At 36.1% G+C, this 16393-nt stretch overlaps 1 protein-coding gene across 1 annotated transcript; it reads left to right on the top strand.

Moving 5' to 3' along the window:
- Positions 1-3339: 3339 nt before the first annotated feature.
- Positions 3340-10077, top strand: LOC113282613. Its single transcript, XM_026531656.1, has 5 exons — positions 3340-4051; positions 5714-5819; positions 5926-7567; positions 7708-7832; positions 9442-10077. The coding sequence occupies exons 4-5, from the start codon at positions 7711-7713 to the stop codon at positions 9965-9967; spliced, it is 648 nt and encodes a 215-aa protein (XP_026387441.1). The 5' UTR covers positions 3340-4051; positions 5714-5819; positions 5926-7567; positions 7708-7710; the 3' UTR covers positions 9968-10077.
- The last annotated feature ends 6316 nt before the right edge of the window (positions 10078-16393 follow it).

Genomic DNA, 16393 nt, shown 5'->3' with positions numbered 1-16393 from the left:
GATGTGTCATTTTGAAACAACTTCCATAAGCAAAAAAGCAACTTTTTTTTGGAGCCAAAAATTCTGGCTTCCAACTTCTCTCAAAAGTTGCTTCTCTAACTTCTCATAGGTAAATGTGTCCCATTTTATATTTTATTTCCTTTCATATGCATTTCCCCCTTTCATCTTCCTAGGAAAAAATATACAGAGTAATTTTGATGAAATTGAGAGGAGAAGATATACAGAAGATAAAACACCATTGAAAGATTAGTAAATGGTGTAGAAAATTGATGAAACTTCTATACGTTCTTTGGGTTTTTTTTTCTTTGAGTTTTTTTCCCCAATCAGTTATTACAAAACTACTGAAATCTTACATACTGGAATGAAATGTTACTATGAGAGTTGATTTTGATTTTTCTAGTCAGGGTAATCAACAAACGATGAAGCTTTTGTGTTTCTATCACACGTAATAGAATTTCTTAAATAAATCATCTTTAATCTTCAGTTGCTACCCTAAGAAGCACTGTTTTTTCCGGCAAGTGCAATTCAGATTGTTGATTTGTCTGTGCGTTTGGGTGATATCATTAGGCAGATGCAAAATGATAATTTTTATCTACAAGACTACTACTGAGTCTGTACTTGTTGATCGAACACTAAAAACACGTGTCAGATTGATTAAACACTAATGCCATGAACAACCAAATCATTTTTAACACGATACTTCACGCACAGCGTGTCCATTGGGAAGGACTTGCTCCGGGAGCTCGTGTTCCTCTTATCACCACTGACATGAGTTGCTAGTTCTTCCTATGACAGTCGTTTTTTGAGGAACAATACGTGTTGGCGTATGAGTGGTGTTTGGTCTTTTGTGCTGGTTGGCTCCCGTTTTACGCGGCGACAACAAGCCCGACTACCTCTTCAACTTTTTCCTCGATCATCCGAAGAAAAGAATAGTTTGGTTCCCTGTGCTTAGCTGTCGAAAAGTTATCGACAGCTAAGACCAAACACCACTCATACGCCAACACGTATTGTCCCTTACAACAGTGAACATGTGAACCATCCTAAAATATGTGAAAGGAGGGACTCTCTCCCGTGGCTATGCAAGGCAGCAGGATCGTGAAAGGGGGACCCCTCTGTAGCCCTGTTTGTTCTGGGCAGGGATAAAATGGGCATGCTATTTTAACGGTCGCGAATGCGTAATGCCTACAAAAACGGTGATACCGCTCCCTGTTCCACCCGCGACACGGAAGGTGTCAAGGACTTACTACTGTCCCCGACAGGTTGCCTAGGCAGGTGAGCCGGTGTAGAAACTTAACCATATCTTGGAGATAAGATCTTTACGAGAGATTATCTCTGCCCAACCAGATACTTGTTACTGAAAAATGGGCTTTGGATATTGGACTTGTAGAGTAGTTAGACTGCCTAGTGTTCATTCATCCCACTTGCTCATAGTATCTCTTCCGAGTCCACGATTATAACCTTCTTCCACGTTTTTAGTCCCGACTCCACCCTCTATTGCATATACCGTGTCCATCCCCTGAATCACTTTAGCGTATCATTTTTTGTTTTTTGCATAAGTGACATTTTTCAATACTAACAGATATAACAACAATTTACTAAAAACAATAATATCTATCTATTACTATATTTCTATATATAAAGGGAACTCCCCTTGCTACAGTGTTTGTGAAGCTGCAAATTCTGTCGACCATTTTACCCTCATATTTGACCAAGCAATAAATGACTTATAAATAAAGATGAGGATATATTGGTAATTTAGATCGTTTGAGAACAAAATTTTCTGTTTCAAAATTAGAATGGACCCCAACATACTGCCTTTAGTTTAGAATGGACGCGGTTTTTATGCACGTGCGTAGGCACGTGCGTAACTTCTAGTAACAGTAAAATGATATCTTGGCTTCTGACTTGAAAGTTTGCCAAACTTAGGGCCTGTTTGGTACAGTTTTGAAAAACAGTTTTCAAAAATAGTTTTCCACTGTTTTAAAAACATACCCATTTTTCCTTGTTTTCATTTTCTAAAAATTGTTTGGTAAACTGTTTTTGAAAACAAGGAAAACCAACTAAATTGGATCAAATGTAAAGATTCGTCTAAGAGATAGTGATATTAGCCATGACTCACTTGCAGTCATTCCCCATCTCTTACTTTGTTCTGAAAAGAAGAAAAGAATAAAGAAAAGAAAAAAAGAGAAAACACAGAAAACAATAATTTGTTGTTTTCATTTTTTTTGTTTTTAAAAACAGAAAACAGATAAAAAACATTTTCTGAAAATGTCCTTGCCAAACGCGTTTTCTCCTGTTTTCTGTTTTCTCTGTTTTTAAAAACAGAAAACTGTTTTTGAAAACTATACCAAACAGGACCTTACTTTTTTGTTTTTGAACTTATAACTCAGCTAATTGCTAAACTAACTTTACGACTTTTTAACTTCTCAGAAGTAACTTCTAGAGGTTCAAAAGCAGAAGCTCTTCTATTTCTGTTATCCACACGCGCTAGCAAAATAGTTTTGATTCTGACTTCTACTTCTGACTCTTACTTCTGGAAAAGCAGAAGTCAGAAACAAAATAGTTATGCTTTTCCCTTTTGTTCCAGAAATCATTTTGAATTTTGTTCCCAAGTCGATTTTCGACTTTCCGAAACCAAACGCACCTCAAAGGCAATTCAGGGGTTGACGGTTAAGTCTAGGGCTGCACATGGGACGGGACGGTACGAGTTTTTGCCTAGCTCAATACCTGTACCTCCCTATGGCCGGTACCTGTACCTTGTACCTGTACCTGTGCAGTACGGGACGGTACCTGTATCTGTTTATCTCGGTACAGGACGGGACGGTACCGGTTCTTTACCCGTAGCGTATATAAAATTATAAAAAAGAAAATAAAGCAAAAAAATGTTCTAAGTTCTAAGTTCAAATGAAGTTATGAACCCCACCAAAAATTCCAAAACTCTAAAATCAAAAACCAAAAAATTACAATCAATTTCAAATCCAAAGAAATCAACAAAAACTAAATAGAAATGAACAAAAACTAATTAATTTTCACAAACCGTAACTATTATTAGACGTTATTACTTGTTGCTCGGTACTATGGGACGGGACGAGACGGGAATAGCCTAGAACCGTTACTTTTACCTATTCTAGACACGATACCAGTTTTTTACCTGTCCCATCTGACTGCGATTCCGGGACGGTACCGGTACGGTTCCTGCGGTTCCGGTACGGTTCCACGGGGCGGGACGGTTCTTGTGCAGCCCTAGTTAAGTCCCCAAAAGGCTAAAGTAGGAATTCAGCGTAGGGAAATAAAAATACAAAAATCAAAATCTTATAAACCCTAGCCCACTTCATTGGGCATAACTCTCAAGTCTCAACTCTAAAACCCTAAATTGTTCGGCTGGTTTCAGAAATAAATTTTTATTCTTTCAATTCGATTATTTGTTTTTCAGATTAGTAGATTTCTGAGCTTAAAATGTGTGGTAAGAAGAGAAGTTCTGAATCAAGTTCTGATGATGAAATAATAGAAGAAGCAGAAGATCTAATTCTCACTTCAGATGATGATGCTTCTGGTGATGAACAAGAAGAACCTAAAACTGTTTCTCCAAAACCCAAAAAGAAATCATTGAAAACAAAAGAAGAAGATGATACAGAACCATCACCAGCAGCTGCAGCTCCTGTATCTGTTAAACCCATGGAAAGAAGAAAGAAAAGAAAACTAATGTATATAGAGAGACACAAAACTGAAGAAAAAAAGGGTGAAAATTCCCAAAGTGCAGGCAAACACTGATGCGGCCGTTGCCTCATCATCATCGAGTTCCAAACTGGTGTTTCATATTAGTGTTTTTAATGATTTAGCATCTGTTGATTCATCGATCAGAGAGGCAGCAACTGAAACATTAGTTACAGAGTTAAGAGATGTTCAAAAGGAGTATAATTTGGTGGAGAAGAAAGGGGGTGATGATGGTGGTGGTGATGGGTCTCAATTAGAAGCTGAAAAGAAGGATGGGTTGGATAATTGTGCTTCTTCTTTGAGATATGCTATTCGTGGAGTTTCTTCTTCTAGAGAGGTATGCAAAATGGTTTCAGGTTTTTCGACAAGGTCTTTTAATGCCTAAATGAATGAATGATTTTTACTGTGCTAAATTTAGTTAATTGGCATGCTAAGGAAATACAATTGCACCATACATGATTGCAAGAACTTTTAGTTAATTGACATGTTCTTTTGTAATTTAAGTCCAATGTCCTATCTACTACTTTCCCTGTGAAACCTGACCTTTAGAGTTGTTGTCTTTCCTGTACCAAATTGCATCCAAAACAGTCTTTCACATGCTGAACTTTGGGATATGGCTTTTAGAAGTCTATGTCTTAGTAATTTCTTTATAACTAAGTATTAGTACGAAGGAATCATTGTCTCTGGAACTAAGTAGAAGCATTATTCACGTGGACTTGACTGAATATGGTGATACCTTTTATTTTGGGTGTACATCATCTGACATACATATTACCTGGAGAGGAGCTGGTGCTCCCTTAGAAACCTAAAGAAACATTCCATCATACAAACCCTATGATCACTCCTGCGTTTCAGAAGACACATTTGACCCTGCCCCTTTCATTCTTATCTCACACTCACCAGATAAGTGTTCTTTTTCTTTAAAATGAGTCTTACCTTTGAAATGTCATTTTCAAAGATTACCCCATAATTTACCATTGAAACGAAAGTAGCTAACAACCCTACCTCTTTAACAGCTTTGCCTTTGTGTCTTGCAAGAATTTCATAACAATAAAAAACGATAGCAAGAATAATCCACTAACTGGATTTAATATCTGGGATTAACGTCCTGTCACTTGTGTTCGCCGCTTGCTTACAGTTTGAGAAAGTTATTTGAACATAATATATTATTTGGGGTCTTGATTGATGAGCATACACAAGTCACAGCACAGGTTACACAAGTTGCTTGAATTTTGTTTAGCAGAGGAGGTTTTCAATATCAGTGAGTTTGAGTAACGCTTGGGCTATTACATGTTTATATGTACTATTAGATTGGAGAGTTATCTACTACTTTTTCTGTGAAACCTGACCTACAGAATTCCCATACAAAATTTCATACCTTTCACACGGCGAACTTTGGGATATGGCTTTTAGTAGTCTCCGTCTATGAGTTTAAATAATGAATGTAAATTATTAAATTGCGGATGCGGATTAAAAAACTTAATGATTGCAGGTGTTCTTGATATTTAGCTCTTGAAAATGCATGTGTTCCCTTTATTTTGGGTATATACGTTATTCGATGGAGGAAACTGTATAAATTGCTTTAAACTGGATATATAATTTTAACCATTATCTCAAACAGCATTTTAAAACAAAAGGCAATCTATTAATAAGATAAAGAATAATGTGCTGCGCTGATAACTGAAGTGAATGGCTTGGTTTGTAATATTTTTTTTCTTGATTTTGTCATCTTTTTTGCGGTTTACCGAAGTTTACTTTAAGGACCACCCAGAACAGAATTATGTAGGGGGAAATTCTGGAGGACTTTGTTTCTCAAATAGTGACATGATTGTTGAAGCTTTTGATGTTCTCTCCTTTGTTTTATCTTTTGTCATCCTTATCCTGAACTAAACTTTTATGGTGATGGTAGGTAGTGGAGGCACTGGAGTATTCTAGTTGCCCTGACTTGTTAGTTGTTACTGACTTTTGGCATTTTTGATGTTCTGTGTTGTGTATGAAGTGTGCTAGACAAGGCTTTGCGTTGAGGTTGACTGTTGTTCTTAAAACAATTCCTGATGAAGTTAATAACGGATATACTAGAAGTTAATTCATCAATGAAGGGACAGGTAATATGATGGCATGGGTTTCTGTCTTTGAACAATAATTTGATCAGGTTGATTTTGTCTGAGATGTGAGAAAGTTTTTTGAGATTTTTTATCTGCGGGTTTCTAGGAAGCAAAGGACTGTCTATTGGGTCGACTCTTTGCTTATGGTGCTATTGCAAGATCAGGACGTGTAGCTGAAGAATGGATCTCTAATAACGATACACCTTATGTTAAAGAATTTACTAGCTTGGTTATCGCTCTTGCTTCTAAGAAACGGTACTTGAGAGAACCAGCTGTCTCTCTGATTATGGATTTAGCTGAAAAGGTACACGTTTCTGTTTTCAGCATTTGTGCACGAAAATGGATTTCATCTGACTGCCTCTTCTTGTGTTCTATTTGTAACGTGTGAGAATTTCATACATCCAACTCTTTGTGTTCTATCCTGTAAAATAGATTATCAATGTTTTAGAGCCTCTATTTACTGATGAGAAAGCACTACTGTTGGATTGTCCATGATTCGTATTGATGTTCCCTTTTAACCTAGCTGACTGCATTTCTATCTGTTTATATGACTTAAAAACATATTTTACCATCAATTTTTCCCACCCGAGCGTACGAAACAAAGGCATAGCCTCTACAGTTTTATCACTTAAAAAAGTGAACAGCATTGAGTTGGAGATTAAGTCTCCCAGTAGAGTCAGCGGTTCTGCCTGGCCTACATCTTTGGCTGATGTTCTGTAAGCTCTTTGCTTAATGCTTATCCAAATTCCAGCATACTCAAACAGTATAACAATTGAGACTAGTTGAGCAATTTGAAAAACACTTGAGATATTGTTTGTGTTTGTTTGATGGGCTAGATTCCTGCTAATATTCCTGCTAATTTTACTCTTTTTTTCTTGTTACCTCTGGTAGCTTCTTAATAATATCTCTCTTTCAAAAAATAAAAATAAAAAAAATAAATGAGTTTCTTAAAGAATCCACGGTAGGTGGTACTTGGTAACAAAGTCCAAGTGAAAAAAGGAATTCTTGGATTCCATTTTATGTGGGAAACTAATCAAAACATCAGTTTCAATGACATTGTAATAACTGATCAAGTTTTACCTTGTAGCTTCAGAATGTGCAGTTCTTATTGTATTAGCATTAATCAATGACAGAAAAGATGTAGTCAGGTAAAGTAACTAGCTAGTATTAGCATGAAGCTAAAGCTCATTAATTTCCAATCTAAAAATGGATCACTAATTAATATGATCTCCCTCTATTATTTGTGAACTAACTCAACTTCTTTAAAGCTAAAGCTTTCTCTTTCGGGATTATTCTCTTGTCCTGCATTACTCCATTCTATAAATGAATTTCTTTTCTCTTTTTCTTCTTCTTTTTTTTATGATGATTTTAAGAGTTGTTTTCAACTAAGCACTACCACAGAGGGCTAATTTCCAATCTAAAAATGGATCACTAATTAATATGATTCCCCTCAATTATTTACGAACCAACTACTTCAAATCCATTAATGTACATTAGTTTTCCCTTTCGGGATTATTCTCTCGTCCTGCATTACTCCATTCTACAAATGATTGTTTTTTTTTTTGTTGTTGATGATTTTAAGAGTTGTTCTCCACCAAGACAGTGCCAAGGTTCCACTCTCTTTCTACAAAACTTATATTCCTCAGTGAAACCCATGTTTCTCTCTCTCTAAGATATTTGTTTCATTTTTGTTGGTGAGTTTCAAGAGCAAATTTCTGTTGTTCTCTCTATTTTCCTTGCTTACAAAGGTAAATAAATCGTTCATTCTTAACAGATCAATTCAAATTTCTGTAATTTTTGATGCTTATTTGGTGAGATATTGTTTCATTTTGATGAGTAGTAACACTTTTTTTTCTATTTTCTTCTCTGCGTTTTTCTTCTTCGTCAGAAAATGGTACAAATTGTAGAAATTGAAGATCACACCACCGTTACTGTTAATGATGAAGCTTGTCCTGCTCCTCCACTTGGGACTCCTACTCGAGCTCAACCACGTCACATAAACAAACCTAGAAGGTACCCTTTTAGCAAATATTATAACATATTAACATGTCATCTTTAAATCTGTTCAATTTTTTTTTATTTTTTAAGCAAAATCTGTTCATGTTGTATTCCTTTTATATATCTATATCTTCGTCTCAGTCTGTATTTTTCCATGACAGCATGCATATGAATAGCAATATCACTGAAGGCCGTAGCCGTTAGATCTCAAGTTTGATCATGAGAAAAAAAATGTCTTTGTAATTTGATTTCACGCTTTTTTTATATAGCTAACCGTTGAATATATAACAAGTGTTTAGAAGGATCTAAATTGAGAAATTATATAATAGAGTTTTCAAACAACAGACTCTTCTTTATTCTTCGTTCCAAATTAGGGCTATCGAAAATGGGTTTTACAAAAGTTCTTCATGAAATTTCGATTAATGTTGCGAAGTCTCTAATTCATCTCTCTAGGCATGTGCGTGAATTGCATTTTAGATCTCCCTGTAATCTGATTGATTTTTGGAGTTCCAAAATTGAAGGTAATATGATCCTTACTGATTTGTACATACGTTTTTGGTTTAATGTTTGATATATCATAATTGCCTTAGAATTTAGGGCTTTTAATACTAACAACAGTATCATTTGATTCAAGTAAATTTCTGCTTTCAATTCATCAAACAAGAACAAAATTTGACCATGTGGTGGTATTTACTTAACGAGTATAGGATGATATCAGGTAGATCCCATAAGAATGTCATGATATAATACCCATTATCTTTGATATTTGTTTGTGAGAATTCGTGTATACTTGGGCATCATCTTATTTTTTTCGCTATTTTTGTTGAATTATAGGATGTAGAAAACATGTTTTTGCTTTTTGTTTGGTAGAACGTAGCAGGCATGTAATTTCATTCATTGTTGCAGACGCCCAGCCTTATCATCTGTATTACTATATTACTATATGTTGGTTCAACTCCAATAGATGAAGAATCAGTATGGTCTGTTTTGATATCTTTGCTTGATAACAAGGAGATAAAAAACATTTGGATTTGGATATTTAATGAGTGGGTTCCAATTTTTTGGTTGATATGTGAAGTTTGATATGCTATTTGGTGGGTTCTCAATGCAAAGTATTCTTAATTAGTCATGGCTGCATAGATTTGTTGCATGTTGTGTCATACTTTTAGAGTATGGATCATCACATCAGTTTCACAGGTGAATAATACTGACTATTTCAGTCTATAAGGTAGCCGACTAGTTTGGAACACTTATCTAATCCTTATTCTGGAACACCCAGCATTTGTGGCATTCTCTTGTGTGATATAATACAGAGTAGTATTTGTGTTGTGAATATACTTGATCTATTTCCATTTTATCAACGCATTTTGAGTCTCCCTAGCTATATCTCTATTTCTCTCCTTTAGTTAATGTTACGGTAGTTTGATTTGCATGGGATACAGCAGCTGGTATCATTGGATATAATTCTAGAGTTGTTCACTTTAATTGTTCACTTTATTCGATAATTCTATGTCTGTTGGTACTTGTTTGTGAAGCTCCCAAGGTTATAAAGATTTGATGTAATTGATACATGATAAAAAAAAAAGTTGATAATCACTGTGGCAATGAAATTTGTGTTTTTCAGGATTGAACCAGCAAAACAAAAAGTGGATACTGAGGAACAAGTCAATATTTACAGTACCGAGGATTGGAAAGACTCTTTGGATGACATTGGCAAAGGTGGCCTGGGTTTAGGGACCGTGGCATTGATTGGATTGACTGTGACCAGTACTCTACAAAGGAGCATCGATACTAGAGATGAATGCAATACAGGCCCGGATGCAATGCTAGATATATTGAAAATGGGAGGTATGGGTTTCTGTTTCGTAACCATTTCACTTAGTGTTTCAATAGCAACAAAAATGATCGCAAGGAAATACAAGAGTAAGAACCAGGAGCTATTCAAGAGAAGAGTTTTTAGATCTGGGGTGATGATATCTGCTCTTGCCGTTGTGCTAGGATTATCATGTTTGGGTTTTTATTTCCGTGACTTTTTTGAGGTTCGCTTAGGACGTCGTGGTGCATTCATGACCAATATGTTCTTGGCATGGGGAGGTTTAGGGGGTCTTATGATTCTAGGGGCAGCTTCTTTTGCCTTCCTTACTTGTTAGGTTTCATGTAATCCATATCTTATACTTAAACCCTTGAATCACTATTATTCTGGCAGGACAGATTGTTACTTCACTATTATGTAATTGGAGATTTTCTTACTCTTGGTTGATTTTAGTACTGTTTTATGGTTGTTAATGCATATATATATTTTTAATAATGAGAAACTCTGGAATCCACACTCCATAGTTTCTCATATATATATTTTTAATAATGAGAAGCTCTTTGTTTTTTCATCAGTTCTGGGTTGAAGCTTTTTTTTATCTGTCTTGTCAGTCCAGTTAGTTTCCGTGGTCTTCTAATCTTGACAACAGAAACTTTATGATTTCTGAGTTATTGATGTATCATTGACTCATGGCTATAATTAAAGTAACTCTGATCGTAACAATCTGCCACGGAAATCCACACACCATAGAAATTCACTATTCACAGACAACTATACAAGTAAAAGCTTGACGTTTTTTACTCTTACCGGTACTCATTCTTGTACCTTCTTCTTCATCCACCCGATGTTGATTTTGTTCAGAAATTCTAGGGCTTTGACTGAGGCTGGAAACTTCACGGCCCCGGCCCATTAACACAATACTTGTATGCTTGTCTTGTGGCAACTTGAGAACGATTTTTTTTTCTCTGGGACCATGCCTTTTTAGAGGGGAGCATGATTTGATAGGCCACCTTCCCTATGATTATAAGGGATGACGTAAAAGGTGGAGATGACTAAGTTAATTAAATAAATTTTTTTAATTTTTTTTCTTTTATTTTTTAAATATCTTTATTTTTAAATTTTTTTTGTACTTTTTTGTGTGTGATTCGGTTAGGGGGAAAATGATAAATCCAGTCGAACTTGAAGTTCAGCTAAGAGAAAATATATAAAAGTTTTTTTAGAGAGGAGTTCGGTTAAGTAAAAAATTCTAAAACTTTTGCGAACGCAACGAACTTCCAGTTCGGTTTGCAAAGATTTTTATGAATATAACCGAATCTTGTTCAGTGTATTTTCAGATAGGAGTTCGGTTAAGTAAAAAATTCCTAAAAAAAATTGCAATCGGACCGAACTCAAAGTTTAGTTGGGTACAAAGTTTCTAAAACTTTTGCGAACGTACCGAACTATGAGTTCAGTTTGTAAGGAAATTTTTCGTTCTAACCGACGTGTTCTTGGTGTTCTATGTTTCAAGGAATTCAGTTAGAAAACTAAGGTTTTTTTAAACTACTCCTAACCGAACAATACTCTGTAACTAACATTTCAAACCTAAATTGATGATTTCTAACCGATTTTTTTCAATCAAAAACAAACTAAAAGCAATGGGTTTGTGGGAAAATACCTCCAAATTCGCATATCGCTAAAGGGTTTGCGAGAAAAATACTTGCGAATTTGTACTTCGAACCAAAGCTAATTAAAAAAAGTAAAAAAAATAATTTCTTTTTTATTTTTTTATAAAAAAATATTTTCAAAAAAAATTTGTTTTGAAAAAAATTTTAAATTAAAATAATATAAGGGTTTTTGGTCATTAACTAAAATATGTGGATAAGGGGTGGCTTCACTTTACTTCTAAATGTCCTCCTAAAATTGAAACCATGGTCCCCTCAAAAAAATCATGGTCCCCAAAAAATGGTTCCAACTTAAATCCGTGTGGGCTGGGATCATAACTTCATCCACATAAATTATGAAATTTGTTATAGGGGCTGTGAATTCCATTAGAGGGGCTGCTATAATAGGACAAAAAAGGTCATTAGCTAGTAATTTCAAAAACCCTATATCTAGATATTTTTTATAATGTTGAAACTGCCTTCATTTTGTTAGTATTGGTAATTTAATTAAAATTATCTAATGATGATCAATTAGTTTCTATTCTATATTTATGAAAAAATAAATCAAATTAATTAGTTTATGTTTTCTAAAAACGATTGGTTATTTTCTAAAAACGATTGTTCGTGAACTTAAACTTATATAAACTAAGGAATGCAAGTTTGCAAACCCTGGCTATAAAGTTCATGAATCGATTCGAGTGAATCAAATCGCTTTTGTTTCAATTGTGTCTATTATAAAGATCTAAGCAATTGAACAACTCTCTAACTAGTTCGTTTGAGTCATGTGAACTAGTTATGGTAAAGAAGAATATGGTTGATATGAAAGTGCTCATATGGCTAACCATTTGGTTAACTACTGTTGAACCAACTAAATGTACATGTTTGGGTACGGTTACACAAACCTAAAACGTGCATTTCATTTGTGTGTAACAAGCTAAGTTTCGATTTAACGGTCGAAAGATATTAGCTTGAATCTAATCAGGTTTCCTGTAGATGGTGGATTTTCGACAAAGGCTAAAATCGTAAACCCATAATTATACGAACTTCTGATCCAGCAATCAGACGCGAGTATCGAGACATGGGTCTCTCATCGAATCTCTGACTGAGAATACTGTCTCCCGGAGTACATTCAGATATGTAGTCTCTCGGCTAGGCAACGACATATCTCATGAATACTAAACACTTCAGTAATTACTTCTATAAAGAATCACGAGATTGGACGGCTCCTAGACAGCTTGCCTGCTAGTATAGAGTAATAACGTATTCAGGATACAAACAACAGTTTTCCCTGACGATATAAAGGATATGACGCTTCAACTAGCTCATGTCGCTCAGATTAATTAATGCTCCTAGACGATCGTACTAGTATATAGCCATCAATTAATTATCCCTAAATTCTTGGATTCATCCACGAATTTCTGAAAATATTCAAATATTTTCGTAATATTTCGTTACTTCAATCTGTGGTTCTTCCCAGCAGAATTCCATGGGTTAGTAATAAATATTCAACATACGGGCGTTTGAGTTACCTTCAAGTAAGCCCCGACTCAAAAGGTGCAAGTGTACTCGACGATGATGCACTAACCATCACCTGAAAGCACGAACGAGTATTTCAAAATACGACGAAACGATGAACCTATGCAAAATAGGAAAGAAAATAATAAATAACAAAATATTGACCAAGGTGCTGGGGGACTGGCCCACTGGCCGGCCGTGCCGTGGCCAGTCCCATGCCAGTTTTATATTTTATCATATTTTTGTTATTTTCGTTGATCTTATGAAAATCTTTTCATTTGAACAAATATCCTTCGTTTTGAGGAAACTCCTCAGTTTCATGGGGTTTCCTTCGCACCAAGGACATAATATAAAATTGGGAAAAATGTCACGGGGCCGTGTTTATTGGCCAACCGGCCATGCCTTGATCTCGGCCGGCCCCACACCTCATGGTTCCTTATTATTTTATTAATATTTCCCTAATCTCATGAAAACTCCTTAATCTCATGGTATTTTCATAAAACCATGAAAAATATAATATAAAATTAGGGAAACTCGTGGGACCGGGCCCCAGCCGGCCGGCCATGCCCTAGCCGGTCCCACTCGTCCCTTTATTTTATTATTATTCTTTTAGGTTTCCTTGATCCCATGAAATTCCTTGATTTCATGGTATTTCTCTCAAATTATGAAAATTCCTTCAAATCATGGAAATAATACACAAAAATTACATAAAATTAGGGAAACGCACGGGACCGGGCCCTAGCCGGCCGACCATGCTCAAAGCCGGTCCCACACACCCTTATTTTATTATTTTAATATTATTTGTTTCCTTGATCCCATGGAAACTCCTTCACTTCAAGGAAACTCCTTAATTTCAACAAACTCCTTGATTTCATGATATTTCCATAAAATCATAAAAAATAATATAAAATTAGAAAAAGGCACCATGGGACCGTGGTCACTGGCCGGCCGACCATACCTTGGCCTCAGCGGTCCCACGCCTCATCATTCCTTCATTTTATAATTATTTTCCTTCATTTCATGAAGTTTCCCCAGTTTCAGCAAAACCCTGATTTTGTCATATTTTCTCAAATGGTTGCTCAAATGCACGCCAGGAAATATCAAAATTCTCAGGACTGAGACACTAACGTTTTGACGATGTGAGCATGTTATCTTGAACGACCAAGGTTGGCTCTTTGGCTCACAAGGAGCCGGTCCCACGTATTTTCATGATTTGACCTAATTTGCGCAATTGCACGTATTAGGTCCAAAACTCCTTCAAATAATTTTGGAATTTTCATAGAGTGATCGTCATTCGATCCCCTGACCATTTAGGGCCAGTTTCATGACCCCTTGGTCGGTCCCTCACCTCTTCATAATTAATTAGGTTTTATCACCTAAGGCTCAGACGAGTATTATATGAGAAATGATTGAACCAGCATTTGATCATTATTTCACCAACTCTTCAAGAGATCTTGGTATTTGCTCACTCAAGCATATGGGCGCTACATGGTCGACCCATGATCCCATGTAGCCGGTCCCTTCTTCATTCCATGGTTGAATTTTTAATAAACTATCAATTGGTCATCAATTGATCAAATCAGGGTTTCTGAGTCCAAGGATCATAATTCCAGATTCGAACGCTAATAATTTTACGACGATCTCATGATCATCATTTTATTATACTCGGTTCAACTACCAGTATTCTGATTAATGTTTTATTTTGGTTACGCTACCAATAATTCATCAGACGAGCAACACTTGCTCAGATGAGCAATATTTGCTCAAACCAAGGAATATTGGTTCAATCCTCAATATTCAAAAATTCATCGAATGAGCAATACTTGCTCATCTCAACTACCAACGTGAAAATTATACCTCTGTCTCAACAGACACATTCAATTCATGAGTCTCAGAACGTTTTGCAAAATCATGTTCAACTCAGCAAATACATGGACTCATCGTCCCATAAAGTCATGAAGCCAACAACTGACTAAATTAATCACGAGACGTCAATCGTGTCACATGGGGGGATATCAACTAGGGTTTTGGTCTGGCGGTATACGACACATGTGTTCATACACACGATGAGAATGTGAGCAAGTCGTGCAATCAGTTAAAGGAGTTAACAAAGTTGTGGATGGAAAATCGACCAAGTCTCCGCACGATGAGCAACTGGTTTCAAACACGATTTCCATGTCCCCACTCTTTGATTTCATCAACTGTCACACTTCATGGGATCATGGTGTTTACAATTCCAGCAATATAAATAAGTCTCTAAATTATGATTGAAAAAGGAATGAGAATCTCACGTCAAACAGACAACAAGAGATTAAGAACTCATCACCTGAGCAATTACTCTCAACATAGATTCAATCATTCAGAACTTATCTTATTCGGAATACACAACACACCTACAATCTTTGATTACCATCGATTCCACACATTTCTCAGCTTCCCTCCTACAGATCGACCCATCCTCTCTTGTGACCGAATTTACTCTGGAACGACCATTGTCTTGGTTTAGGACGGGGTACTACAGATTGATCTCTCAAATTCAAAGCACTCCCTTCTTGCAGTGCATCTGTGTGAGGTTGAACGTTTCGCTCGGTTCAAGGAGTCTCCTCCGCACAGTCTTCTCCTCAATTCCGTAAAAACCAGCAAATCGTTTTGCCCCATCTACATTTCCATCTAACTGTGAATATTGAATGCTTTGTGACTAACCTAACATTGATTGGAAACCCTGATTTGAAAGACTATATGAGGGAGAACTCTAGCAACTGGGAAACCTAGTCCCCACACCTCCTGTGTGATACTAGTTGTATAAGCTAGAGTCGATTTTCCTTTAACCTTAGGTTTCTACCGAGACCATGTAGGTTCACGACTTGAAGACTTCATTGGGATTGTGAAGCCATACCGATGCTACTTTCTTGTAGTTGTGTGATATGATCTTGTTGTTTCTATCTTATTGAGTACAATCATAAAGATTTGCTTGAGATTGATATATCCGATAGGCAAGATATAAAAGTAGTTACAAACATATTCGTCTCGTCGTTTGTGATTCCAAGATATCTTCTTCCGCCGCTTCGATTAAGATTATGTGAGGTGATTGATAATACTAGGCCGTGCTTCGGGAATATATGTCCGGGTTATCAATTGGTTCCTGTTCACCTTGATTTATCAAAAGACGAAACAAAACTCGTAGGTATTCCTATGGGAGACAGATTTATCTATTACCGTAGTCTTTTCCGTGTGATACAAATTTGTTTATTAAATTCTTCGATTTTGGGTCGTAGCAACTCTTAGTTGTGCGTGAGATCAACTAAGGGAATCAAGTGCGTAGTATCCTTCTAGGATCAGAGACGTAAGGAGCGCAACTATACCTTGGATCAGTGTGAGATTGATTGGGGTTCAACTATAGTCTAGACCGAAGTTAGTTTGTAGTAGGCTAGTGTCTGTAGCGGCTTAAAACAGTGTGTGTTCAATCTGGACTAGGTCCCGGGGTTTTTCTGCATTTGCGGTTTCATCGTTAATAAAATTCTGGTGTCTGTGTTATTTCTTTTCCGCATTATATTTTGTTATATAATTGAATATCACAGGTTGTGTGTTAGATCAATCAATTAGAATAT

Source organism: Papaver somniferum, chromosome 5, assembly GCF_003573695.1.
Source record: "Papaver somniferum cultivar HN1 chromosome 5, ASM357369v1, whole genome shotgun sequence".
Classification (NCBI taxonomy): Eukaryota; Viridiplantae; Streptophyta; class Magnoliopsida; order Ranunculales; family Papaveraceae; genus Papaver; species Papaver somniferum.
Note: the sequence above shows the minus strand (reverse complement) of the source record. Positions and strands in the feature narration are given on the sequence as shown.

What these genes read in the sequence shown, in the direction of transcription:
- LOC113282613 (XM_026531656.1), top strand. Translation starts at nt 7,711, where the DNA reads ATGGTACAAATTGTAGAAATTGAAGATCACACCACCGTTACTGTTAAT. An exon ending in CACATAAACAAACCTAGAAG is followed by an intron (nt 7,833 to 9,441) that starts GTACCCTTTTAG and finishes TGTGTTTTTCAG; the next exon opens with GATTGAACCAGCAAAACAAA.